Genomic DNA, 23,695 nt, shown 5'->3' with positions numbered 1-23,695 from the left:
TTTCTGACCATGTCCATCCCTTTATGACCACCATGTACCCATCCTCTGATGGCTACTTCCAGCAGGATAATGCACCATGTCACAAAGGTCGAATCATTTCAAATTGGTTTCTTGAACATGACAATGAGTTCACTGTACTAAACTGGCCCCCACAGTCACCAGATCTCAACCCAATAGAGCATCTTTGGGATGTGGTGGAACGGGAGCTTCGTGCCCTGGATGTGCATCCCACAAATCTCCATCAACTGCAAGATGCTATCCTATCAATATGGGCCAACATTTCTAAAGAATGCTTTCAGCACCTTGTTGAATCAATGCCACGTAGAATTAAGGCAGTTCTGAAGGCGAAAGGGTGTCAAACACAGTATTAGTATGGTGTTCCTAATAATCCTCTAGGTGAGTGTATATATATATATAATGAAAACAGACTATAAGTACAGCACTTGTCTGTAGTGCTTAATAAATTGAATGAAGAAATTTCTGTTTTAAACAGAATTTGAAATAAACAACGATTCTTCCCTTAAAATAGTGTGGACAGTTATCATGTTTAACTTAGAAGGAAGAAGTTGAGATGTTTCAGAGGCATTTGAGGACTGGAGGCAACCACTGCTCATATGCACCCTATAACTACAGTGAGGGAAAAAAGTATTTGATCCCCTGCTGATTTTGTACGTTTGCCCACTGACAAAGAAATGATCAGTCTATAATTTTAATGGTAGGTGTATTTTAACAGTGAGAGACAGAATAACAACAAAAAATCCAGAAAAACGCATTTCAAAAAAGTTATAAATTGATTTGCATGTTAATGAGGGAAATAAGTATTTGATCCCCTATCAATCAGCAAGATTTCTGGCTCCCAGGTGTCTTTTATACAGGTAACGAGCTGAGATTAGGAGCACTCTGTTAAAGGGAGTGCTCCTAATCTCAGCTCGTTACCTGTATAAAAGACACCTGTCCACAGAAGCAATCAATCAATCAGATTCCAAACTCTCCACCATGGCCAAGACCAAAGAGCTGTCCAAGGATGTCAGGGACAAGATTGTAGACCTACACAAGGCTGGAATGGGCTACAAGACCATCGCCAAGCAGCTTGGTGAGAAGGTGACAACAGTTGGTGCGATTATCCGCAAATGGAAGAAACACAAAATAACTGTCAGTCTCCCTCGGTCTGGGGCTCCATGCAAGATCTCACCTCATGGAGTTTCAATGATCATGAGAACGGTGAGGAATCAGCCCAGAACTACACGGGAGGATCTTGTTAATCTCAAGGCAGCTGGGACCATAGTCGCCAAGAAAACAATTGGTAACACACTACGCCGTGAAGGACTGAAATCCTGCAGTGACCGCAAGGTCCCCTTGCTCAAGAAAGCACATGTACAGGCCCATCTGAAGTTTGCCAATGAACATCTGAATGATTCAGAGGAGAACTGGGTGAAAGTGTTGTGGTCAGATGAGACCAATATCGAGCACTTTGGCGGAGGAGGAATGACCTCAAGAACATCATCCCCACCGTCAAACATGGAGGTGGAAACATTATGCTTTGGGGTGTTTTTCTGCTAAGGGGACAGGACAACTGCACCGCATCAAAGGGACGATGGACGGGGCCATGTACCGTCATATCATGGGTGAGAACCTCCTTCCCTCAGCCAGGGCATTGAAAATGGGTCGTGGATGGGTATTCCAGCATGACAATGTTGCCTTGGCTGTGTGTTTTGGGTCAAAGGAGTGGCTCAAGAAGAAGCACATTAAGGTCCTGGAGTGGCCTAGCCAGCCTCCAGACCTTAATCCCATAGAAAATCTGTGGAGGGAGCTGAAGGTTCGAGTTACCAAACGTCAGCCTCGAAACCTTAATGACTTGGAGAGGATCTGCAAAGAGGAGTGGGACAAAATCCCTCCTGAGATGTGTGCAAACCTGTTGGCCAACTACAAGAAGTGTCTGACCTCTGTGATTGCCAACAAGGGTTTTGCCACCAAGTACTAAGTCGAAGGGGTCAAATACTTATTTCCCTCATTAACATGCAAATCAATTTATAACTTTTTTGAAATGCGTTTTTCTGGATTTGTTTGTTGTTATTCTGTCTCTCACTGTTAAAATACACCTACCATTAAAATTATAGACTGATAATTCCTTTGTCAGTGGGCAAACGTACAAAATCAGCATGGGATCAAATACTTTTTTACCTCACTGTATCTATTCAATCATTGTCATGTTCTCCTCACATATCCAACAGAAACATAGCACTACTAATCTTAAACATCATTCATGAATGTGGATAATTTGTAAACTCTTAACACAGACTACTAACACATTGGAAAACATGCATACATTTTATTTGTATTTTGCAAGTGTATTTATTTATTTTTCTGAGACAGACTGTTGACCAGTGGCAAAAACAAACCTAAGGCAGAGTAAATACATCAGCCCCTCGCTCATCATGGTCAAGAGAGTGCAGCCCACACACACTGGCTTGGCAGGAAAATAAATGCTGGTGGCTTTGTTCAGAAGACCAGCATCTGATTGGAAAGTTTAAACTCTTTATGGTTTGAAAGAATCCAAATAAAATGATTTAAAATTCTGCTGTGGTGCAGAAGAAATGTGTATTCATTTTAAGAAATGCATATTTAATTGAAAGGTTTATATTATTTATATATGTGTGATACATTTGAAAACTGGCATCTAGCCTACAAATAGAGCAGCTTTTCTCCTGCGATGTCCTCCTGTACGGACTACTTCCCCTTATGGTGGTATGAAAGGGTGCTGCAGGGGCGTATATGACTGAGTTGATGAACACATTAGAGCAGTCCCAGAGAGCCTCTGTCCAGTATGTTCCCTCAGTCACCCTAAATCGATCATTTCTAAAGATTGGGAACCCATGGAAGTTACTGATCAATTAAGCAATTAACTTGTTCAATTAAGGGAACTATGGTCAATGAGAGCTGAAAAGGGTGTTTAATTTTCTCTGAATAAAAAAAAAAAGATTTCAAAATCTCTGAATAAATTCCTTTAACAAATCACCTAATTAATTGATCACAATTAAATTGTTTCAGGTGTTTAGAAATACATGATTAAAGGTTACCTATAAAACCAGTTGGATAGGGTCTCTCAAGGACTGGGTTTGGGCAGCACTGTGTTACAGAGCGCTCTGAACACAGCACTGGAAGATGGCAGCAAAACTGATTTTTAAATAAAAACACCAAAGATTATGGAGATGACGATGATTTAATGGGCTTTTTGTATTGAGTTTAGAACCAAAATCCTTTCTATTAGCAATTAAATAGTAGCATAAGTCATGATTCCTGAAACGGTTTGTGAATGGTACAAAAGCAAGAAGAGTACATTGTGTGTACTCACCATTTGAGGATGCTATTGCTGGTTTGGGGCTTTCAGTAAGGTGCAACAATACAACACCTTTTCACACGCAATAAAATGAGCCCCTGTGAAAATTAAAACAACCAAACAGAAACATAATAATATGGTCCAGAATAGTACTTTTTTTTTTTAAAGAAATTATTACAAAATAAAAAGCCATATCATGGCACCCAAAGTAAAATATAAAACGATGAACCTGAAAGAGGTTCTGTTATTTTACCTGGTACTGAGTGCTACTATGCTTTACCATGTACAGTCATTATTCCAAAACATACATACTGTATGAGAGAATTCCCCCACAGAGTTTTTAAAACACCCCACGGTGCCATGATGAGAGCTCTAGACGCACACATTCTCCACGCGTGGCTCAGAGCTTTATGTGAGGATGTCGTGGGCTTGGTGCTCCACCAGCATGGCCATGTTCTTCACATCTCCACACCAAAGGTCCAGCCGGTCCTTCATCCCCTTGATCTGAAACACCACAGCAAAGGTCAGTGGCTCGGAGATGCTGCTTAATAACATCAATGGAATTTTGCAAGTGAGCAAAATGGACCGTTCTGGGTGTGAAGTGTGGCCATGTGTTTGCTGCAGTAGGCAATGTAGTGCTCCTTGACAAGGCTCTGAAAATGTTGGTGTGAACAAATCTCTCAGTTACCTTTGCACAAAGTCTCTGGACTAGTGCAGTATTCCCATTACATCAGTGTCTGCTGTACATATTGTGATGTTTCTACTGCAGTGAATGAGGTGCACCCTTTGTGAGGAATTAAACAATTTTGTGGAAGATAATTTAGCTCAGTGCCTGAGAAACACACGGTACAGAGTCTCTGGAGAATTGAGGTATTCTCCTGAGAGGTTGCCAGCTGTACCTGTTGTATGTCCAGAACTCTTGGCTGTACCCAGGTCATGTGAACCTTCTGATCCACCTCGTCAATGTTGCCTTTTATGAGTCCGACTGACAGTGCTTTCATCACAAGCAACTCCACCTGAGGGAGGGAGCGAGGAACAAAGAGGTGAGGAATAACTGCGTATTAACATCATGCTACCATTTATTCAATGCCTGGTGACCATGCTATTGGTTTCTCCAATGTGCGTGACATCTTGAAGTTCTGTGAAAGGCTGAAAGACAAGTGTAGTTCTTTGCTATATTTCCACAATCTCTGGTGTGTCTGGGAGAACAATTCCATATAGCCAACTGACCTCATCCACAGGAATTTTAGCACTTTGGGCTATTTCTTGAAAAGTTAGCTGTCGGTGATTGGCTGGACGGGTAAATGTCATCTAAAAAGGGGGAAAAACAAAACAAGTTTATAATTAACACTTGGCGAGATAGTTCCTCTTGTATTAATACATGTTATTATTAATGGACTATTTTACAATATAGCTACCACGAAGCACAAACTAATCGCATTGTGATCAGGAAGCGGTTTTATTGGATCTCCAAAACCCTGTATTTTTATGTCATTTTTTTCTCACATTCCTTTATATAAACATAATGGCTTTTTCCACTTCTTCTTATGCGGTTCCAAATTTGTTTCTTAAAAGTGTAGTATTTCCAACTCAATTCTCCATATATGGAATGTATTTCAGTAATACCCAAGCACACCAAATATACCACAGCTTTTCCAAAACCACTTTGCAAGTTCTTCTAATGCCAGGTTTACTCAACATTGGGTCTGCCCAAAACCACTCAATCTCAGGGGTTCTCTTGAGTGGCCCTCTGACACAATCCTGCCCTTACCTCCATCACACACAGGAGCTGGATCTTTTTCATCAGCTTCGATTCTTGGGCTGCTAGGTCAGGCTGGTAAAAAAACAAACAAACATTACATTTATTATAATATACTGCATACATACTACACACAAACAGCTATGACCGTTTCAGCCAAGGCCCATCATTCATTTTTATTAAGAATGTTTTTAATAATGGCATTTTATTTTATATAATTGCTTTCATTCAAATCCAAATGGTCAGAATACAATCAGACCCCAGAAGAAGAATTGAAACTGGTCTCTAAGAGTTTTTTTATAGCAGATAAGACAATATTTTACCACTGTAGAAGATTCTCTCTATTAGCGTCTTGTCTATATCCATGATAATTATTATCCAGGGTGACTTAGTTACTTACACAAGAAACATTTTAAAGCATCACAAAAGTGCAGTAGTAAAATTACTAGAATAAGCTCAATGTGTATCATTTGTTTGCACTGCTTCGCACTCATGTTTCTCACCTGCTGTCCCCATGCTGTTTTGAAAGCCTGAAACTTCTCCACTTTGCCGCTGTTGAACGCATACAGTGTGTCTATTAACCACTGTTTGTCTGTGTTCCTTAGTGACTCCAGTACTGGATGCATCAGCTGCAGGGGAATACAAGATCAGCAAAAACAATGTTTTAGCAAAGAGTTAGAATAAAGAAGTATAAATACAACAAACACCCAAATGATCTGCTACTCATGAAAATCTAGCAGCTTTTATATTTGAATGATGCTTTAAGAGGCTGTATCTTAACATCTATAGGACAGGGTTTAATAAATAGTCTGAATAACGTAGGATTCATTTAAAATCGTTAATGGTAAAGATGCAGTTTGAATGCTCTTAGTAACTCACAAGCTCTCCAAAATTGTAAACGCCTTCTCCTAGGAGTCCAGCCAGTCCCAATGTAAAGGCTCTCTCCTGTTGCTCTGCCTCTGCAAGACCAAATGTTTATTTAGATATTTACTTACTTTTATTGCAGAACATTTATATAAAAACACATAAGCCAATTAATTCTTATACATCACTCCTCGAGACAGAATCGATCTTCTCTGGACACTTACTGCTCCTCGTCAACTGGTTACCCAACAGAAAAGAAAAATCTATGATTTAAAAATTATAATGATTATAAGTCATTTTCCACATTTATCCCATTACAGGCTGAAGCCAATGGTTCAGTGTGATTGTATGTCCATGATTCCAGCCTTTAAAGGGTTTGTTTGGATTTGACTGCTGTAATCGACCGCTCTCTCTTTCCACACCAGTCTGAAGGAAAAGTTGCAGTGAGGAAGTTACCTGGCAAGTCCTTGGCATCCACACAGCCCAGGTAACGAAGAGCATCTTTGTAGTAGGAGGCGTGGTTTCCTACAATGCGGTAGTATTTGCTGGAAAGGTCATAAAAGCGCCCGTGGACTGACGTCACCCCAGGCAAGTTATTCAGCATCTCCTCCACTTCCTCAATTAATTTCTACATGCAAAGCACATACAAGTACACCGTTACAAAAGGGCAGTGCCAGCAATGCTTTCTGTGACAACGTGGGATTAAAAAAACAAACAACAAAAAGTATCCAATTCTCACATTTTCCTGCTACGCTTCCAAACCAACTGTTTACAATTAGGCCTACACATTATGGGATCGACACTAGTTTGAGTCAGAATAACAAATTGAATAATGTTAATTATGCATCTCTGAATTTTAGGAGAGGAAGTAAATACATTAATTTATTATTATTTAACATAATTAAGACGTTAATTACAATCATCGTAATTACACCTAAACTCAGATCTTTCTCCTTTTTACCTTTGTTGCTGGAAGGTCATTTATTTCCATTTTCAAGCTGCCAATGGTAGTTTTGCAGAGTATTACTGCTTCGTCACTGCTTTTCACCTAACAACAAAACAAGGAAAACATGACATGGTACTCTTTATTGTACTTTAAGTGTATGAAGATATATTAAAGTACAAGACAATGTAATAAGTGAAATTCATTCAACAGATTTTCAGAATTAAATAATATCTCTTGTACATTTGGAATGTAATCGAAAAATATTGTGAATCGAATGTGGTGACATGAGATCACTTACCTTTTCCTTAGTCTTCTCAAGGAAGGTGATGGCAGTATTGGGATCTTCGTTGCAAGACAAATGAGGAAAGGGCTTGTTTAAAATTGGATACTAAGAATTAGGTACTTTTCTCTTGTATGTTTTAGCAAATGTCCTGCATTCTTTTAAAATAAATGTCTAACTCTTTGAAACTTTAATCATTAAAACATTTAAAGCATTTATAATTCATGCTTCTGCAGACAGGGAAAACATAACATATTGGGAAAATTACAGGTCATGAAAAGATAACTCTATTTTACTAATAATGACCTAAGCACGCATACACAACCCCCCCACAGAAAAAACAACAAAATCCTGGAAACAGCTTGTCTGGTTGCTACTTGTTTTACAGCTCTTACCTGTCATTTGTCTTGCTACATGTAGAATAATTTCTACAAGAGACAATGGATTGATTCTGAAAGAAGCAAAGAACTAATGTTAATGACCTAGCAACAAAGACAGACCTGCTGAAAATCAGAAATACATGAGGTGGACCTCTTCTGTTTGTTTGTTTGTTTTTCTTGCTGTTATTGACTGAAGCAAAAGCACTAGGCCACTACGCTATCTTCACATCTTGTCTCCTGTCTATAGAAACACAAAATACAGGACGTCTCTGCCCTGCTGTCTCTTCTGTCTGTTTCCATAAAAACCAGGGTAAATAATCTTAATACACTGCAAACATTGATCTTCTTTTTTAAAGCATACCTTGCACAGTGAGCAATTATTATATTTATGCTTCCTTCCCAACAATCTCGGCTTATTCCTTTTTTCCCCAAGATAAGTGCGATGAGTGCTTTCAGTGCTTTACAAATAGGAAAACGCTGCAGAAGTATTCCGTCATTATTCCATTCATGTCTGCTTTATTATCAGCCTGTCGTTAAGGTGTCGCAGAAGGAGTCTGTCTTACCTGTGTTCAAAATCACTGAGGAAGTTTTCATACAGCTGGAAGGACAAGAAGATGATGGTTAGACTGAATGAAACTTTTACATTCCCAGGAGCCCAGGAGCTGTACATCAGTTACACCTTGCTTACCTTTCACCGGGACACTTAAAATACTTTTTGATTCAGAAACGTCTTTAACTAAATGTACAAGTTTCTGCTTAATTTTCTAAATGGATCTATTACAGAAGTGTCATATCTGATTTATTAACCCTTGTCACAATTAAAATGTGAGAAATGAAAACTGACTTTAAGGCAAACACCTGATGCATCCTTCTGTATTCCTATGAAGATTGGAAACCCAAGGTGTCAGTGCCTCACCTTAATTAGGCCATCTCCAGAAGCAAAGCACGGGTCCTGCACAAAATCTGTGATCTTCAGTGTCAGCTGGTGCCATAACCTAGCAATACCCAACAAAAAGCAAAACACAAGCAGATAATCATTTGTAACATGAAGTTGCTTCTGTTATCATCAGTCTGCATTACATCCACAATCCGGTTTTTGAAACATATTAGTCTAAGAGGTGTTGCATTTTTTTAGGCTGTATATGTGTGTGTGTGTGTATATCATCATCAGCCTATATCAATCCACTGCTGGATGAAGGCCTCCCCAAGATGTTTCTACAGCTTCCCTTTTCCATGTCACACCTGCAATGTTTATGAGTTGATTGTTTGTAGGTCATTTTTAATCTCTTGAGAACCATTTGATAGCTTCCTTTGTGCAAGTGTCTGTGTGTGTGTATGTATATTAATGTATGCATACATACATATACACACACACACACATATATATCAGCCCTAGTCTTGGATAGGGCTGCATTCAGCAAAATGTTCAATAGTGATGTCTTTGAATGATACTAGACAATTCCCCCAGATACATTTAAGCATTTCTCTTTCAAATGAATATCTGACAATAAACATGTAATCAGATGAAGCCTAATTAAAAAATGGCATCTTAATGCAACTGTAATTCAAGGTCTCTGCTATGAGATCGTTTGCTGGGTTTTGAACCCTATTGTATAACTGGACACTTGTTGGGGAAGAAGGGCTGCGCTTGATCGAGGGCCGCAGCGTCCTTTCACTAACAATTCCGCCTTAATTACTTAATTGAAGATATAAGTGTTTAGGCCATTAATTCTCACTTAAATCTTCGGCCCTAATTGAACAGTACCTATAAAACCCTTCGAGGGACGAGCACAGAGGAGTGAAGTTTGAAACCATTGTGTAAGAAAGGCAAGAAATCCGGTGTGATACTGCAATTCGTGCGCCATTCACAGTGATAATACATTTTGTTATAAATATATCGAAAACAATCGCGTGGAAAAGCCATTAAGGAGTGCTTATTTGTATCTGTATTTGTGTTTCGTAGGGTATGGGGGAGCCGGAGGCCTGTTCATCTGAGCTCTATCTGCCGGTTTTTACTACATGACTCAGCGCATGTCTAGTAGACTGTGCTCGTTTTGTGCATTTCTGTTTCTTACTTCTTGTTGTAAAGTTCCTCCAATGTGTGCCACTCCGTAGCCATTTCGGGAGTGGAGCTTTTGCTCTGCTGTTGCTTGAGGTAACCGGTAACATCCTTCATCGTGATCGCCGATTCGTGACAGTATTACTAACTGAAATGTACAAGTGAAAAGCCTGAACCCCAAACATACACACTGCTTTTGCAAAGCTATCTGGGTATTGACCTGACAGCCATTACTGCCGTAGTGTCGGTAACAAACGCGCACACGAAACCTGGAATAATCTAATCGAACCCGCATGAGTGAATGTATTAAAATTAACAATCATAACAAGAGTTTTTATAATTTTGTCAATTAATGTATTTTATTACTTCTCTATTATATATTTTTGAAACGATTCGTTCTTTTGAATCACTCTAAATATCGCGTAAATATATATTAGTCCATTTTGAAAAAAAAATTGAAATGTGTTAAATGTTCGAAAAGACTCGATCTTAAAATAGTTATGAACAAAAGTGTAGGCACATCCTCTACGTGTTATACGGTGGCGAACTCTGATGTCATCGGGAGGTCGCCTGAGCTGTTGTCACTTGCAAATAACCATTTATTCAAGACGGGTTTTTGTTATCATATTTAAAAATAGTATACACCGTTTTAAAATATTTTGTTAATTATTCGTTTTAAATCTGGTTATTATGAACACAAAAGATGACCTTTTCCATGTCCAAGTTGCTTAGATTTGTATACCACCACAAAGTCAAACATAGCTCAACTTTAGGAATTGCATCATTGAAAGGTAAAATGAGCGTAATGTTCACATGCTACTGAAGAGTTAACGTGACACTGTGTAGCTAATATGGTTTCCTGTGATTGTTTTCTCCGGATGTATGTTTGCTCAGCTGAAGACTGGTTAAAACTAATGCACTTGTTCACTGTGCTACTTAGGGCTGAGATCCAGATTTACACACGCACTTATTTAGTGACACTTGCAACAACGGGCAGATATATGCACTACCATACAAGTTCAATGACTTTGAATCCGGACAGCATCTAGCGCAGAATGTCAAACTTGTAACATAAAAGCTTTCATGAAGTTAAATTATATAATAAAACCACTGCAGGTTTATGTAGAAATGTATTACACTATTATGCGTCCAGATGTATGTAACTAAGGTAGAGCATGCTCAGTTAGTATGCGAGCTTTTGTGACTTCATAACCTTCAGAATAATGATGTATACGTGTGATGCATGACCTGCTGAGTGTACCTAATTAACACGAATGTTATATATCGTTTATATATTTATTTTTGGTTTCAGTACCCTATGGCCAAATACATACAGGAGTCACCCCTAAGACAACAGTCTTCCTCCAGCATAATGGCAACTGTTTTAGAAGCTGTATATATCTACAGCCACAGATATCTTGGTATAGTAGGTAAGTACTGGTCTTCTCTTTCCCACTGTGCAAGGAATACGTTTTAGTTAGAAATGTAGAAATAATACAATATTGTAAAATATCACCATCTCAGCAGGTCCTTATTGTAACACCAGAATATGAATTCAAATGAAAAGGGCCAAAACTATATTTTATGGGTACGAGTTCAAAAGGGCAGGACAGTTAAAGGTCTTTAGGCAACACAAACAATACAAAAATGTACTAGTTTTGCTAAACATCTGTTGCATCAGGTGAGCGGTCCTCAAAGCTCAGAAGGAATCTTTTGTTTTACACTGTCAGGGGACAGACGTCTCGCAGTGACAGCTATGGGGCAGAAGGCCTGACAGCATGGTAACAGTACAGCGCGGGGGATAGCTGTACAAGATCGACAGATTAAGTCCTAAGGCTAATTTTTGCCTTAGATTCATTTTAAAACAAAATGTTAATCAACTCAAGTGTGGAGGATATGTGAAACCCCAAAACATCCTCCAGAAATCTAGATTGTATGGATTTCACATTTTATATTGCTGTTTGTTAATTCAGCCAAATTACCCCACATACATCGGCCCCTTTGTCATGACTCGTAGGAGATGTTTTTCGACCTGCCGCATGGTACGAGGGCTGTTTGGAGGGAGTGGCAGTGTCCAGAAGCAGCAGACTTTGGAAGACATTGCAAAGCTTGTACAAGAGCAGGAATGCCAGAGGATTGTGGTGATGGCTGGAGCAGGTATAAGCACACCTAGTGGGATCCCAGACTTCAGGTAAAACTTCTAAGCTGGAGAAAAGCGTCTTCTGCACTGTGCACTGTGTCGAATGTAATCCATTGCTTTGATGTTGCTGTACTAAAACTGACTGAAGCTCACCCAGGGTGAATATAATCCCAGACCTAAGTGTCAGGTTTCAGAATCTGAGCCACAGCCATGTAGTGGGGAGGATGAAGTGAAGACATGAGGTTACTGGAGTCTTTTTTCAGCTGCTTTTACACTACAATCTCCAAACAGTGTGTGACAGACTATACAGTGGGGGAAAAAAGTATTTGATCCCCTGCTGATTTTGTATGTTTGCCCACTGACAAAGAAATGATCAGTCTATAATTTTAATGGTAGGTGTATTTTAACAGTGAGAGACAGAATAACAACAACAAAATCCAGAAAAATGCATTTCAAAAAAGTTATAAATTGATTTGCATGTTAATGAGGGAAATAAGTATTTGACCCCGTCGACTTAGTACTTGGTGGCAAAACCCTTGTTGGCAATCACAGAGGTCAGACGTGTCTTGTAGTTGGCCACCAGGTTAGCACACATCAGGAGGGATTTTGTCCCACTCCTCTTTGCAGATCCTCTCCAAGTCATTAAGGTTTCGAGGCTGATGTTTGGCAACTCGAACCTTCAGTTCCCTCCACAAATTTTCTATGGGATTAAGGTCTGGAGACTGGCTAGGCCACTCCAGGACCTTAATGTGCTTCTTCTTGAGCCACTCCTTTGTTGCCTTGGCTGTGTGTTTTGGGTCATTGTCATGCTGGAATACCCATCCACGACCCATTTTCAATGCCCTGGCTGAGGGAAGGAGGTTCTCGTCCAAGATTTGACGGTACATGGCCCCGTCCATCGTCCCTTTGATGCGGTGCAGTTGTGCTGTCCCCTTAGCAGAAAAACACCCCCAAAGCATAATATTTCCACCTCCATGTTTGACGGTGGGGATGATGTTCTTGGGGTCATTCCTCCTCCTCCAAACATGGCGAGTTGAGTTGATGCCAAAGAGCTCGATTTTGGTCTCATCTGACCACAACACTTTCACCCAGTTCTCCTCTGAATCATTCAGATGTTCATTGGCAAACTTCAGACGGGCCTGTACATGTGCTTTCTTGAGCAGGGGGACCTTGCGGGCGCTGCAGGATTTCAGTCCTTCACGGCGTAGTGTGTTACCAATTGTTTTCTTGGTGACTATGGTCCCAGCTGCCTTGAGATCATTAACAAGATCCTCCCGTGTAGTTCTGGGCTGATTCCTCACCGTTCTCATGACCATTGAAACTCCATGAGGTGAGATCTTGCATGGAGTCCCAGAGCGAGGGAGACTGACAGTTATTTTGTGTTTCTTCCATTTGCGAATAATCGCACCAACTGTTGTCACCTTCTCATCAAGCTGCTTGGCGATGGTCTTGTAGCTCATTCCAGCCTTGTGTAGGTCTACAATCTTGTCCCTGACATCCTTGGACAGCTCTTTGGTCTTGGCCATGGTGGAGAGTTTGGAATCTGATTGATCGATTGCTTCTGTGGACAGGTGTCTTTTATACAGGTAACGAGCTGAGATTAGGAGCACTCCCTTTAAGAGAGTGCTCCTAATCTCAGCTCGTTACCTGTATAAAAGACACCTGGGAGTCAGGAATCTTGCTGATTGATAGGGGATCAAATACTTATTTCCCTCATTAACATGCAAATCAGTTTAAAACTTTTTTGAAATGCGTTTTTCTGGATTTTTTTGTTGTTATTCTGTCTCTCACTATTAAAATACACCTACCATTAAAATTATAGACTGATCAAATACTTTTTTCCCTCACTGTATACCCATCACATCCTATTGACAGTACATTTCCACTGTCCACTGAATATGGTAAATGCAACAGTGTGAGATTATGGTAGCGTTAGTAATAATTATAACTATGTAATGTATTCATTCTTTGCCTTCACAGGTCACCTGGAAGTGGTCTGTATGATAATCTCCAGCAGTACAATCTACCCTATGCTGAAGCCATATTTGAGATCAACTACTTCCACCACAATCCAAAACCATTCTTCGCCCTGGCCAAAGAGCTCTATCCAGGCAATTACCAGCCTAATCTAACTCACTACTTCATCAGACTCCTACATGACAAAGGACTTCTACACAGACTGTACACCCAGAACATAGATGGCCTGGAGAGACGTGAGTATGCACAGATCTCACAGTGACAATTGTCCATTTAAGTGTTGGCCAATGCCTAGTAGTATTTGTTTCATAATTTAGAGGGACTCGGCTTCAGAAGACTTTTAAATAAGTGTTCTTTTAGTATTGCAGTTTACTCTCTTTTCTCATATCCGACTTTAAGATGGTGTGCTGCTGAAAGCACAGTATAAATAGACATTTTGCATGTGATACATATGTGATCTGCAAATGTTACAGTCTGAAAGCTGAATATGCTTTTTCAGTATGACATTGTGTGGTAGTGTTTGGTTTTTGCACCATTTTGTGTAAACATACATATGTATATTTGAAGACTTCAAGATAATTAATGATTAAAAAAAATATATATATAAAAACAAAATCATAGTGAACATAATGCAGCTCTCACTGGATTTGAACCCCTATGTCACGTGAGAAAATGTAGACCCATCAGTATTCAGTGTACAACAGAATCAGTTGAATTTTCCTCTTGCCCACATATTTTCCAGGAGCAAAACTAGATGGGGTTTTGTTGTTTTCAGAAACCTAATAATGTGATTGAAAAACTACCGTTTCTTGGCATGTAAGTGATTGCTTTCCCTGTCTTTCTTGTTTGCCAGTGGCAGGCATTCCTCCAAATAAACTGGTGGAAGCCCATGGGACCTTCGCCACGGCAACTTGCACAGTCTGTCGGATGTCATTCCCAGGAGATGCCCTGAGAGTATGTTGTGTGCAAGCCTGCGGCCTCCTGTCATGTGAATAGCCTCTCGCGGCTTTACAACACAGCAGTAGGGTATCAGGGCTCTGGGGAGACAGGGCTGGCTGAATCTGTAGTTTTGTGTGGGTCACTGGTACCCCTTTTCCACTTGCTTATCCGACCCAACCTGGAACTGGTCTGGTGCAGTGTAGCACGATACCAATTTTGTTGAGCCGATCCTGAAGTTTCGGCCTTGCAGATGGGGGAGTTAACTGAACTCTCCATCACATAGCTTCAGTCTCAGTTTGTTTCACCTCTTTTCATAGCAAACATCAAAAAACATGCACACGACTCTCGACGTCCCCAGCTTGTGACATCATTTACCTCAGCTCAGGTAGTGCAATGGAAACACACCCGACCCGTACCAGGCCTGCTCATCTAGGTTCCGGCTTGGTTCAGGGTTGGGTCGGACATGCCAGTGGAAAAGGGGCATGAAATAGTGCAAGCCTGTAATATTTCAGGTCTTGCTGTATGCCAACACAGTGTTTGGGAGGGAGAGCAGAAGAGCTAAGTGGTGTCTGAATAAAAGCACATTTTAGACTAATAGCAGGTGAGACTTATTACTGTCTTATTTATTTTCTACGCAGACAGGAAATGGAAGTCAAATTGTGATCATTGAAAACATGCTGGTAAGGGGAGAGGAGCTGTGAAGATGGGGGCTGTGTAGCATTTGGTGCTTCTAGTTCCTCTGATGTTGTTGTATAGTAGTCCTAATCACCAAACTATACCAACATTTGGTTTAAGTTCACTATTTATTTTCCAGTCCAATATGAACAATAATTTACTTATGATTATTATAACGATAGTTTTGTTGTAATTTATTGTCATGGTGTATCAGAGGCAGGTCATAGTGGTGTCTTATTAGATTAACTGATTATTCTAATTGTTTTGCTTTTCTCATGGTTTGTCTCTGGCAGGCAGATATAATGGAGAGTAAAGTCCCACAATGCCCCACCTGTAGGGGGGTTGTCAAGCCTGACATTGTGTTTTTTGGGGAGGAGCTCCCGCAGCAGTTCTTTCTGTATCTGACTGACTTCCCTCTGGCTGACCTGCTCATTGTCATGGGAACCTCCCTGGAGGTGAGGCGGGGTGGCACATTTGAGATGTGGGTTTTGTTTACATAAGGAAATATGTACATGTTATGTGGCAGGAAATTATTGAAGTGTCTTATTAAGTAGTTCAACTCCCTGGATGTGAAACAACTTATGTTTATGAAGTTGATTTTTATTCAAATGATAATATTTATACAAATTGTCATTCTGGTCCTATTGCTATATTGCTTTAATTTATTCTGTTTCCTGTGGTTAAAAAAACAAAGCTTTGTCTTTTTTGTTAAAATGAAGTAAACTTTTAATACAAGACGCTAATACTTACAGCAGGAAACCTTTTTTTTGGACCTGAATGGGGTATAGATTTCAATATTTAGGTGTAATATTATGGAGACAATGTTACTATCACAAATCTTTGGTTTTAATGGTTTATAAATTTATGCATGGATTCTTCTAACGGGCTTTGATTGGATAGGTTACTGTATAGTGTATCCATGGCAAGGAAATGAAGACAGATGTCCTGAAAACCATTGTTGCCAACAGAGGAAGAGGTGGTGTTGTCAAAATAAAAGTCAATGGATTCAGTCAGCCTGAAATTAACACCACGTCTCTGTTCTGTTGGACAGAGATAATGAAAGTTAGAGAAAGTCCAGAATAAATTAAGACACAACATGTAGAGTTTGACCTTTTCAGAAAGTGTGAAAAAAAGAGACCTGTTGTCACACTGCTGCTAATAGGAGCAGGAAGACGTGTGTGTGACTAAGAAATGCCAGGTATGGCTGCTCCCATTTCAAGACCAACATTCACCCGGCGTTATTGATGGACTGTAGACCACAGTGTCTCTGTGCTGGAAACGTGCCCAGTCACATAAAACAGCAAACAAAAACCTCATCTGTAATATAACCTTCAACGTGTTTTCCTTTTAAGTGTGATATGCGGTTTAATTTGATCCCCTAGCAGTTTTATAAAGAACACAATCAATGCTGTCTGCTTTAATGGACAATAAAGGAGGTTTCAATGTAGTTCAAGAAGGTTTTAACTCTTTACACATGATCACTGGGTTAATGTGGATCACTTTAGCATGAATAAATAAGTAAATAAATTTGTTTCTAGTTAAATGAGCCTGCCTAGGAATCAAAATTAAAGCTATAGATTTCATTAAAAATAGGGAATTGGGACCCCACAGTTCTTTACAATTGGTAGGGGATTCACTTAATCCACCACTGGAATGTAGTCCCCGCCTAGGTGAGGTAGAGCAGCCCTTGTGCTGGGGTGACACGAGGAGTTATCAAGTCAATTAAAGTTCACTGGGGATCATTAGGTAGTGCCAGACTGAGAAAGCTGGAATTTAACCGGGACAGTGGGGTAAGCCCCTCCGCACCAGTATTTGCAGATTGTGCAGTCCCTAAGCAGGCATTTTGCCTGTGTTACAGGTGGAGCCCTTTGCCAGTTTGGCCGGCGCAGTACGGGGCTCAGTGCCTCGGGTTCTCATCAACAGAGACCTGGTGGGGCCCTTTGTGTCCCGCTCGCCCCGGACCAGCGACGTGGTGCTGCTGGGGGACGTGGTGGCCGGGGTTCAGAGGTGTGTGGACACTTTGGGATGGACAGAACAACTGGATAAGCTTATCCGCACAGAAACTGAAAAGGTAAGATGTGTCATTCTCCCTACACTGCCGCCTTCTTGCACAGTTTAAACCTAAGAGCTTAATCCATGCGTTTTCATTTTGTATTCTGTGGTAAATTGGCTGCCAAGTTCCTCAAAGAGGTTTTCCTTCAGTGTGAGTATTTAATTCCTGTGGGCTGAGTGTGGTTTAGCAGCAGAGGAAAGGAGAGCAGTTCAGCATCACACCAGGCTTAGAAAAGGTTCCTCATGAATAAATTCTATTGAGATACAATGGTAGTATCATAGACATTAATTAAAACACAACAGGGCACAAATTAGTACAGAATTATGCATGTGTATATATTATAGAAATGCTGAAAGTACCAGAATGGCTGAGGTATTAATATTGTAAATAGTTACTGAAATGGCTGGTTCACCAATGTGCTGAAAGGTTTGATTTCATGTTCTAAATGATTGCACTTAACTAGGGCAGCTGCATTGCCCTATTGTCTGTCTCCGCACAACCACCGACAAGCACATAAAAGCACTGTATGCGGCCGAGTGAGGCGATGGTATAATGGTGTATAACAAGTATGTGCTAATCCCACTCTCATTGAAAATGTCTGAAAAATAAATGGTGATTTTTGGTCTTAATATTAGGTAAGGGGAATGGGGATGTTGTCATTGACAAATCTGTATTGAATGGTTGCAAGCCTTTTAAGATATTTATATTCCTGCTTGTTAAGAATTTTTTTAAAAACTTGATGCTGGCTACAGACCCAGTTCTCCTCAGCCGTGACAGTGTTGGGCACGTGCCTGCCTCTGTCCACTCATCCTTTGCCACTCCGCTCTGGGTCTTGGCCAGGACGGATAGTTAATTGTTGTTCGGGGGCGAGGGGGTCAGCCTGTAAACCGTTCACTCACCTCCCTGCAGACCTGAACTCTGGTCCCTGGAGGTGAAGTCTTTCAACAGAAACTGATTAAATCTGCTGCAGAAGCCAAGCTATCCAAATAGTTTTTTGGGGGTGTGTGATTGTGTGAATTCAGCCTGAGCTAGGAGACTCCTGCTCTCAGTGTCTTAATCAACATTTATCATCCCCACAGCTTTCTTCTGAAATTAAGCTGGGTTTCTGTGTCCTCCCACATTGGCATTCAGACCTTTTCTTGCTTTAATGACCTAACTGTAGGTTGGGATTGTCAGTTGTTGTAGTATTTTGAACAGTGTCTAAAGACAGCTTTGTTCAATGCAAAATAATAAAACCTATATCAATTAAAGCTAGAGAAACATTTTCAGGGTTTAGAATCCGAGTTGTCGTTGAGATGTTAATGTCAGAACAGTGGAATAGAAAGGAAGATTTGAGTGTCCTGCAGACGTGTCTTTTTATCTGGAATGCATGTAGATAAATCCCGCCTGCATAGAGAATATCTATCCATCTTGTGTTTAATGTAATGTATGCAGTTCCTAATTAAGAACAGCACAGTTGTGTCAGGTGGTGTTTCAGGCAGCTAAGGGAGCTGAGTGGCCCACGGTGATACTATCTCTCTCAGACTGCTGTCTTCTCATGGACATATGAATACTGGAAAGTCAGTTTCAGTAGCAGATGCAGGTACACAGGGAGTGACATGGAACTAATCAGATTCTAATCAGACAATCAGTGCAGTGCAATCGTGAGCCAGTCTTGTTTGTGTTTTAAATCAGCAGAAGAGAAGAGAAGAGGGAGGAGAAGAGAAGAAGGAGGAGTAAAGACGCTGAAGGTCTTTCCCAGGGGTCTGCCTGTCTCCGAAGGAGGTATTCAAACTACCGGCTGACATTAAATGCCTCTGATTGCCAGCAGGAAGTCATGTGATTTTCACTTTATGAATTTGCATGGCCATAGAGAATTAAAGTAGTAGATTAAATTACATCCAATGATTGTGGTGGTTTAAAAAGGCTGTGTTTGACAATATATTTGTTGTTGTTGCAGGTCCTCTGGTGTACAGATGAGCATAAGGCTTGTAATATAGGTTGAAGTTGAAGGATCCTTTTTAATTGGTCATATACTCACTCTTGTTTGCACAAATTTGAACAAATAAGCTAAAGCTGTGTCATTTTTCATAGATCAGGTCTCTTGTATGGATGAAATGGGGAGAATGTGTCAATTTGTATATGACTATACTTTGAATAAGGATGAATCAATCAAAATAGTTGTGAGAAAATGTAGATTATATAAATAGATGTAATTAACTCATGCCAAACTAGTGTCTCACTTCTCAATAAATATTATTTACCCTGTTTTGGATTTTTGAACCTTGTTTTTGGTTTAAGATGTGGTTGATAAGCTTATGGGCTGATGTCAAGGTGTGTGGTATATCAGAAGTGTGTGTTTGATCATTTTCCTCTGCCCTCAAAATTTTGGTGGGAACATAACATATGGTGGAAGTGGGGGGTAACCCTGGAAAACCAAAAGTGTGTACACAAAGAAAAGAAAAAACAAAAAGTAAACATTTAACACACATAGCATTGAAAATTATATTTCCTTTCAACCATATTTCCTTTGTTCGACTGAAAGGCATAGTCCGGTGGAAGGGAAAGACTAGGTTCAAATAGCTCCATCAGGATGTGCTTAACAGGGGCAGACTGGGAGAAGAAATCAGGAGCCAAAGCCTTGTGGGCTACTGGGGCTCAACTGCAGCCAACACCAGTTTCCCAGTGGGAGGGACCGGTCCCCTCATATCCAACCTGCAGAACCGGACAAATGTAAGCGTAAATGTAATTGGGTCTTAACTGCCGTCTTGGCACCAGGTGCTAAACGTCTGCCAGTGGTAGGAATACTGCGACCTTGTAGAGGGCGCTCTCACCGACTGAATAGTAGGTACTACCGCATCTGACAGACCCCAGGCAAGCAAACGCTCCTGCTCAGGGGCCAGGCCTAGATTGGGGTGCCAAAGCGTACCCTGGACCTGGGACAACACATCCGCTCTCACTGGGAGCTGCCAAGGCTCTCCATTGAGGAGGGTGATTAGGTCTGCAAACCAGAATCTGCGAGGCCACCGTGGGGCCACTCATTCTGTCCTGACCTTCTCCAGGACCACCGGGAGAAAGGGGAACAGTGGAAACACATAAAGGAGACAGTGTGGTCACGTTTGGGCTAGCATGTCGATCCCTAGGGTACCTGAACGGTCTTGGACAGAGAACCATAGTAGGCAGTGGGTGGACTCTGCCAATGCAAAGAGATCCACTTCCGCTCTGCTGAACCGGCTCCACAGTTGTATTACAAGCTTGTGGAGGCGCCATTCCATAACTGGGGGGCCTCCCCAAGACAGGAGGTCCGCCACCGTGTTGGATAGGCTGGGGAGGTGAACTGCTCTGATGGAGCAGAGCCGTAACTGCGCCCACAGAAGCAGACGGCGTCATAGACAGTACAGTTTGTGTGACTGGAGACCTCCTTGCCTGTTGATTTAAGCAACCACCGCTGTGTTGTCCGTCCGAACCAGCACATGTCTGTCCCATAGGACTGGCAGGAAATGACACAGTTCGAGGAGCACTGCTTGTAACTCCAGGACATTGATATGGAGGGCTCGTGCGGGCTCTGTCTACCTGCCTTGGACACCATGTCCGTCGCAGACTGCTTCCCAACCTTGTTTGGAGGCGTCTGTCATCATCACCACTCAGTGGCAGACTGGTCCCAGTGGCACACTGAGGGTCAAATTGTAAGGGCTTCACTATCAATGGAACACCTTCCAGCATGCCGGAGTGACTGTGACTCGGCATGCTTAATCGTGGCGAGGATACATCTGTAAAGACCCGAACCACCGCTGCACCACTCAATCGGAGGAGGCCAAGGGGGTGGTTCTGTGATGCTGCTGTTAGGAGGCCTAGCAGCCTCTGGCAAGGGGACACCCTGAGGTGAGCTCTCAGTCAGAAGAGGAAGAGACACGCGTGTATGGTGGCTCTCAGGACGTCCAGGAGGTCTGGCAGCAGTGTGAGGGGGAGGGGGAGGGGGAGGGGGAGGGGGAGGGGCCCATGGGCATCGCTCCGCCACTCTTCCCTGTTGCTCATGTGCTTGTGCATGTCAGGTAGGGGGGGCGCAGCAGCAGACGCAGGCAGAGAAGCGAGCATGGGGGACGCGGCTGTCTCCGAAGCTGCGTGTCCGGAGGAGGAGACGGAGTGGCTCGGGGAGAGGCAGAGGTCCGGAGCCACCGAACCCCTACCGTCACTCGCCAGAGTGGGAGATCGCCGGGCGCGGCGGCGATTGTGGCACTGTAGTGGACCCGGAAGTTGTGGCCAATTTGCGCCTGCTGTCGGTGCTTAGAAAGACAGGGCAGAGGACCTCACCACTCCAGGCGGCAAGGTGTGGCAGCTGCAAGCGGCGAAATGGCAGGGGCGAGAGGAGCTCATTGGAAAATGTGCAGTGGGGGTGCCGGTCAGTGTTTGCACCAAGGGGCAAACAACAACTGAAACGCCGCCACGACAAGTGGAGCGCCTGGCGGGCTGTAAGTGCGTCTCCACTCCGCAACGTTTATGCACACGGGGGCACTGCAACACCAACCAGATGCAAACTTGTTGTTGCCGGACAGAACACTGTCTATCCAAACAACAGGTGCAGGATACAAGTGCCGCATAGGCTCGTAGGCTTAACCACACCTTGTGTGCCAGGGTTTCCGGGGACACCGGGTGATGCGGGGTCCGGGGGGCCATGGGTAGTAGGCCAACAGCTGAAGCGGGGCCTAGAACCGAGGCCGCACCTGCGGACAGTGGAGCACAGCAGAGCTCGATCCCAGCAAGCTGAGAGAGCGAGATCTCCTACAGCTGCAGCTGCGGGCTGTAATGCGGGTGCAAGCTGGCAGAAGAGCACCTCTCATGGGCGAGATCTCTGACGGACGGCCGGGCCTTGGATTTTACTGCCACTGCTAGCGGATAATATATGGCACTATATTAACACGATTATTATTTTATGATGCTCCATTTGTGAACCGAAACTGAAACCGAAATTGCAGCCAGAGCTCCAGTGCACGGATGGACAGGATCGAAATTAGCTATAAATATAACTAAGACACATGATAGAGACAGAGATGTAGCGAAACGGTGGTGAACTACAATATTAATGAAGCCAGCCAGCCAAAATACAGTTTTTAAGGTCTAATGCAACACACAGACACAGAAAGCTCACGTTCTCGGGTCCAGCGAAATGGCAAAAGAGAATGAACCAGCGCAGACGTCACATTTTATAGAACAGGAAGTGGGAAGGGACCTGTTCTGAGTGACGAGTGCAGGGCCAATGGCAGCTTTGATAGAGTGATGTTTTCAATTGGGTTCCTCTGGTAGTATGCAGAAACCCTTCCCCCTTGGGCAGTGCTTCTGGCTTGAAAGATAACCGGGGTTGCATTCACCACCTATCCATTTCTGAAGTAAATTACATGTATATCAACATACATATAGTCATGTGATTGAAAGGAAATATCTTTTTGAACGCTATTTGTGTTTACTTTTTGTTTCTTCTTATTTTTGTGTACACTCTTGTGGTTTTCCAGGGTTACCCCCCACATTCAACATGTTAACATATACACTTTTAAAAACACAAGGCTGCCATCACAATAGTATTGCACTGGCTGACTGTTTCTCATACTGCAGCTGTTAACCAAAAAATACCTTTTGAACCATCCTACAATATAATTATTTAGAGATTTGGAGCCCTATGTTTACACAACTTTTCAGGTCCTTCTTAAACCCCTTGTCTCGTATGTTTAGAAATGTCCACCACTCTTTAGCAAGAGGAACTGAGGTTTATGGAGTTTTACTTTTCACAATCTGCAAAACATAAGGACCACTTCTTTATTCCACTGGATGATCATAATTATGTAAATGAAAGCGTTGGCGCTGACTATGATTTACCAACCTGTTTATTGCTCTTGGTATGTGGTGGTGATTTGTGCAGATTAGATTCATAACCTCCAAATTAAACACAGACGAGATATGGGATGTGCTTACAGATCCATGTTGCCAAGGCAGCAGGACATGAAAAAGGTATGAGGTGCAGTTTTCATATTAGCTACTGAAGACTGAATAGGTAAGGTGTAGAACACTACATTATTAAATGTTCTGAACACCACTCACAAAAGATAGTTCAAGTTCACAAAAAACAGTGTGTATGCAGCTGCAGCACAACCATGAAATTTATAGTGAAATAGGAGGGAAAAACAAGCATTTCTATGGTGTTATTTTCACTGATCGCTTTCATGCTTGGAGTATGTTATCACTTAGTAATTTTTCAGAATCCTTCACTAACATGAAGCACAAACAGAATAATAGGACTGTAAGGAAGCATAAGCAA

The 23,695-nt window shown here is 41.9% G+C and overlaps 2 protein-coding genes across 6 annotated transcripts; one reads left to right on the top strand and one right to left on the bottom strand.

Moving 5' to 3' along the window:
• Positions 1–3,201: 3,201 nt before the first annotated feature.
• Positions 3,202–9,839, bottom strand: psmd13 (proteasome 26S subunit, non-ATPase 13). The gene is made up of 13 exons (XM_066701004.1): positions 9,642–9,839; positions 8,483–8,561; positions 8,130–8,164; positions 7,582–7,637; positions 7,205–7,248; positions 6,922–7,008; positions 6,417–6,588; positions 5,976–6,055; positions 5,600–5,725; positions 5,109–5,171; positions 4,568–4,648; positions 4,237–4,353; positions 3,202–3,841 (listed from the first exon to the last, which is right to left on the bottom strand). The coding sequence occupies exons 1-13, from the start codon at positions 9,740–9,742 to the stop codon at positions 3,746–3,748; spliced, it is 1,137 nt and encodes a 378-aa protein (XP_066557101.1). The 5' UTR covers positions 9,743–9,839; the 3' UTR covers positions 3,202–3,745.
• Positions 9,840–10,178: 339 nt separating this feature from the next.
• On the top strand, positions 10,179–19,658 carry LOC136747789 (NAD-dependent protein deacetylase sirtuin-3). 5 transcript variants are annotated; one of them, XM_066701002.1, is made up of 9 exons: positions 10,179–10,416; positions 10,938–11,055; positions 11,643–11,816; positions 13,746–13,978; positions 14,596–14,696; positions 15,650–15,811; positions 17,215–17,427; positions 19,087–19,173; positions 19,349–19,658. In XM_066701002.1, the coding sequence occupies exons 1-8, from the start codon at positions 10,329–10,331 to the stop codon at positions 19,126–19,128; spliced, it is 1,131 nt and encodes a 376-aa protein (XP_066557099.1). In that variant the 5' UTR covers positions 10,179–10,328; the 3' UTR covers positions 19,129–19,173; positions 19,349–19,658. The 5 variants fall into 5 exon arrangements, with proteins under 5 accessions (XP_066557099.1, XP_066557096.1, XP_066557097.1 ...); XM_066700999.1 differs by having other exon boundaries at positions 19,084–19,173; XM_066701000.1 differs by having other exon boundaries at positions 19,087–19,658.
• Positions 19,659–23,695: the final 4,037 nt, after the last annotated feature.

The sequence above is a fragment of the Amia ocellicauda genome, chromosome 4 (genome assembly GCF_036373705.1).
Source record: "Amia ocellicauda isolate fAmiCal2 chromosome 4, fAmiCal2.hap1, whole genome shotgun sequence".
Taxonomy (NCBI): domain Eukaryota; kingdom Metazoa; phylum Chordata; class Actinopteri; order Amiiformes; family Amiidae; genus Amia; species Amia ocellicauda.
The sequence above is the reverse complement of the archived record's forward strand: the minus strand, read 5'-3'. Positions and strand labels throughout refer to the sequence as shown.

What these genes read in the sequence shown, in the direction of transcription:
- psmd13 (XM_066701004.1), bottom strand. Translation starts at nt 9,742, where the DNA reads ATGAAGGATGTTACCGGTTACCTCAAGCAACAGCAGAGCAAAAGCTCC. An exon ending in TTGAGAAGACTAAGGAAAAG is followed by an intron (nt 7,009 to 7,204) that starts GTAAGTGATCTC and finishes TTTTGTTGTTAG; the next exon opens with GTGAAAAGCAGTGACGAAGC. An exon ending in GAGTTCTGGACATACAACAG is followed by an intron (nt 3,842 to 4,236) that starts GTACAGCTGGCA and finishes GTGGTGTTTCAG; the next exon opens with ATCAAGGGGATGAAGGACCG.
- LOC136747789 (XM_066700999.1), top strand. Translation starts at nt 10,329, where the DNA reads ATGACCTTTTCCATGTCCAAGTTGCTTAGATTTGTATACCACCACAAA. An exon ending in CAGATATCTTGGTATAGTAG is followed by an intron (nt 11,056 to 11,642) that starts GTAAGTACTGGT and finishes CATGACTCGTAG; the next exon opens with GAGATGTTTTTCGACCTGCC. An exon ending in TCATGGGAACCTCCCTGGAG is followed by an intron (nt 15,812 to 17,214) that starts GTGAGGCGGGGT and finishes CCTGTGTTACAG; the next exon opens with GTGGAGCCCTTTGCCAGTTT.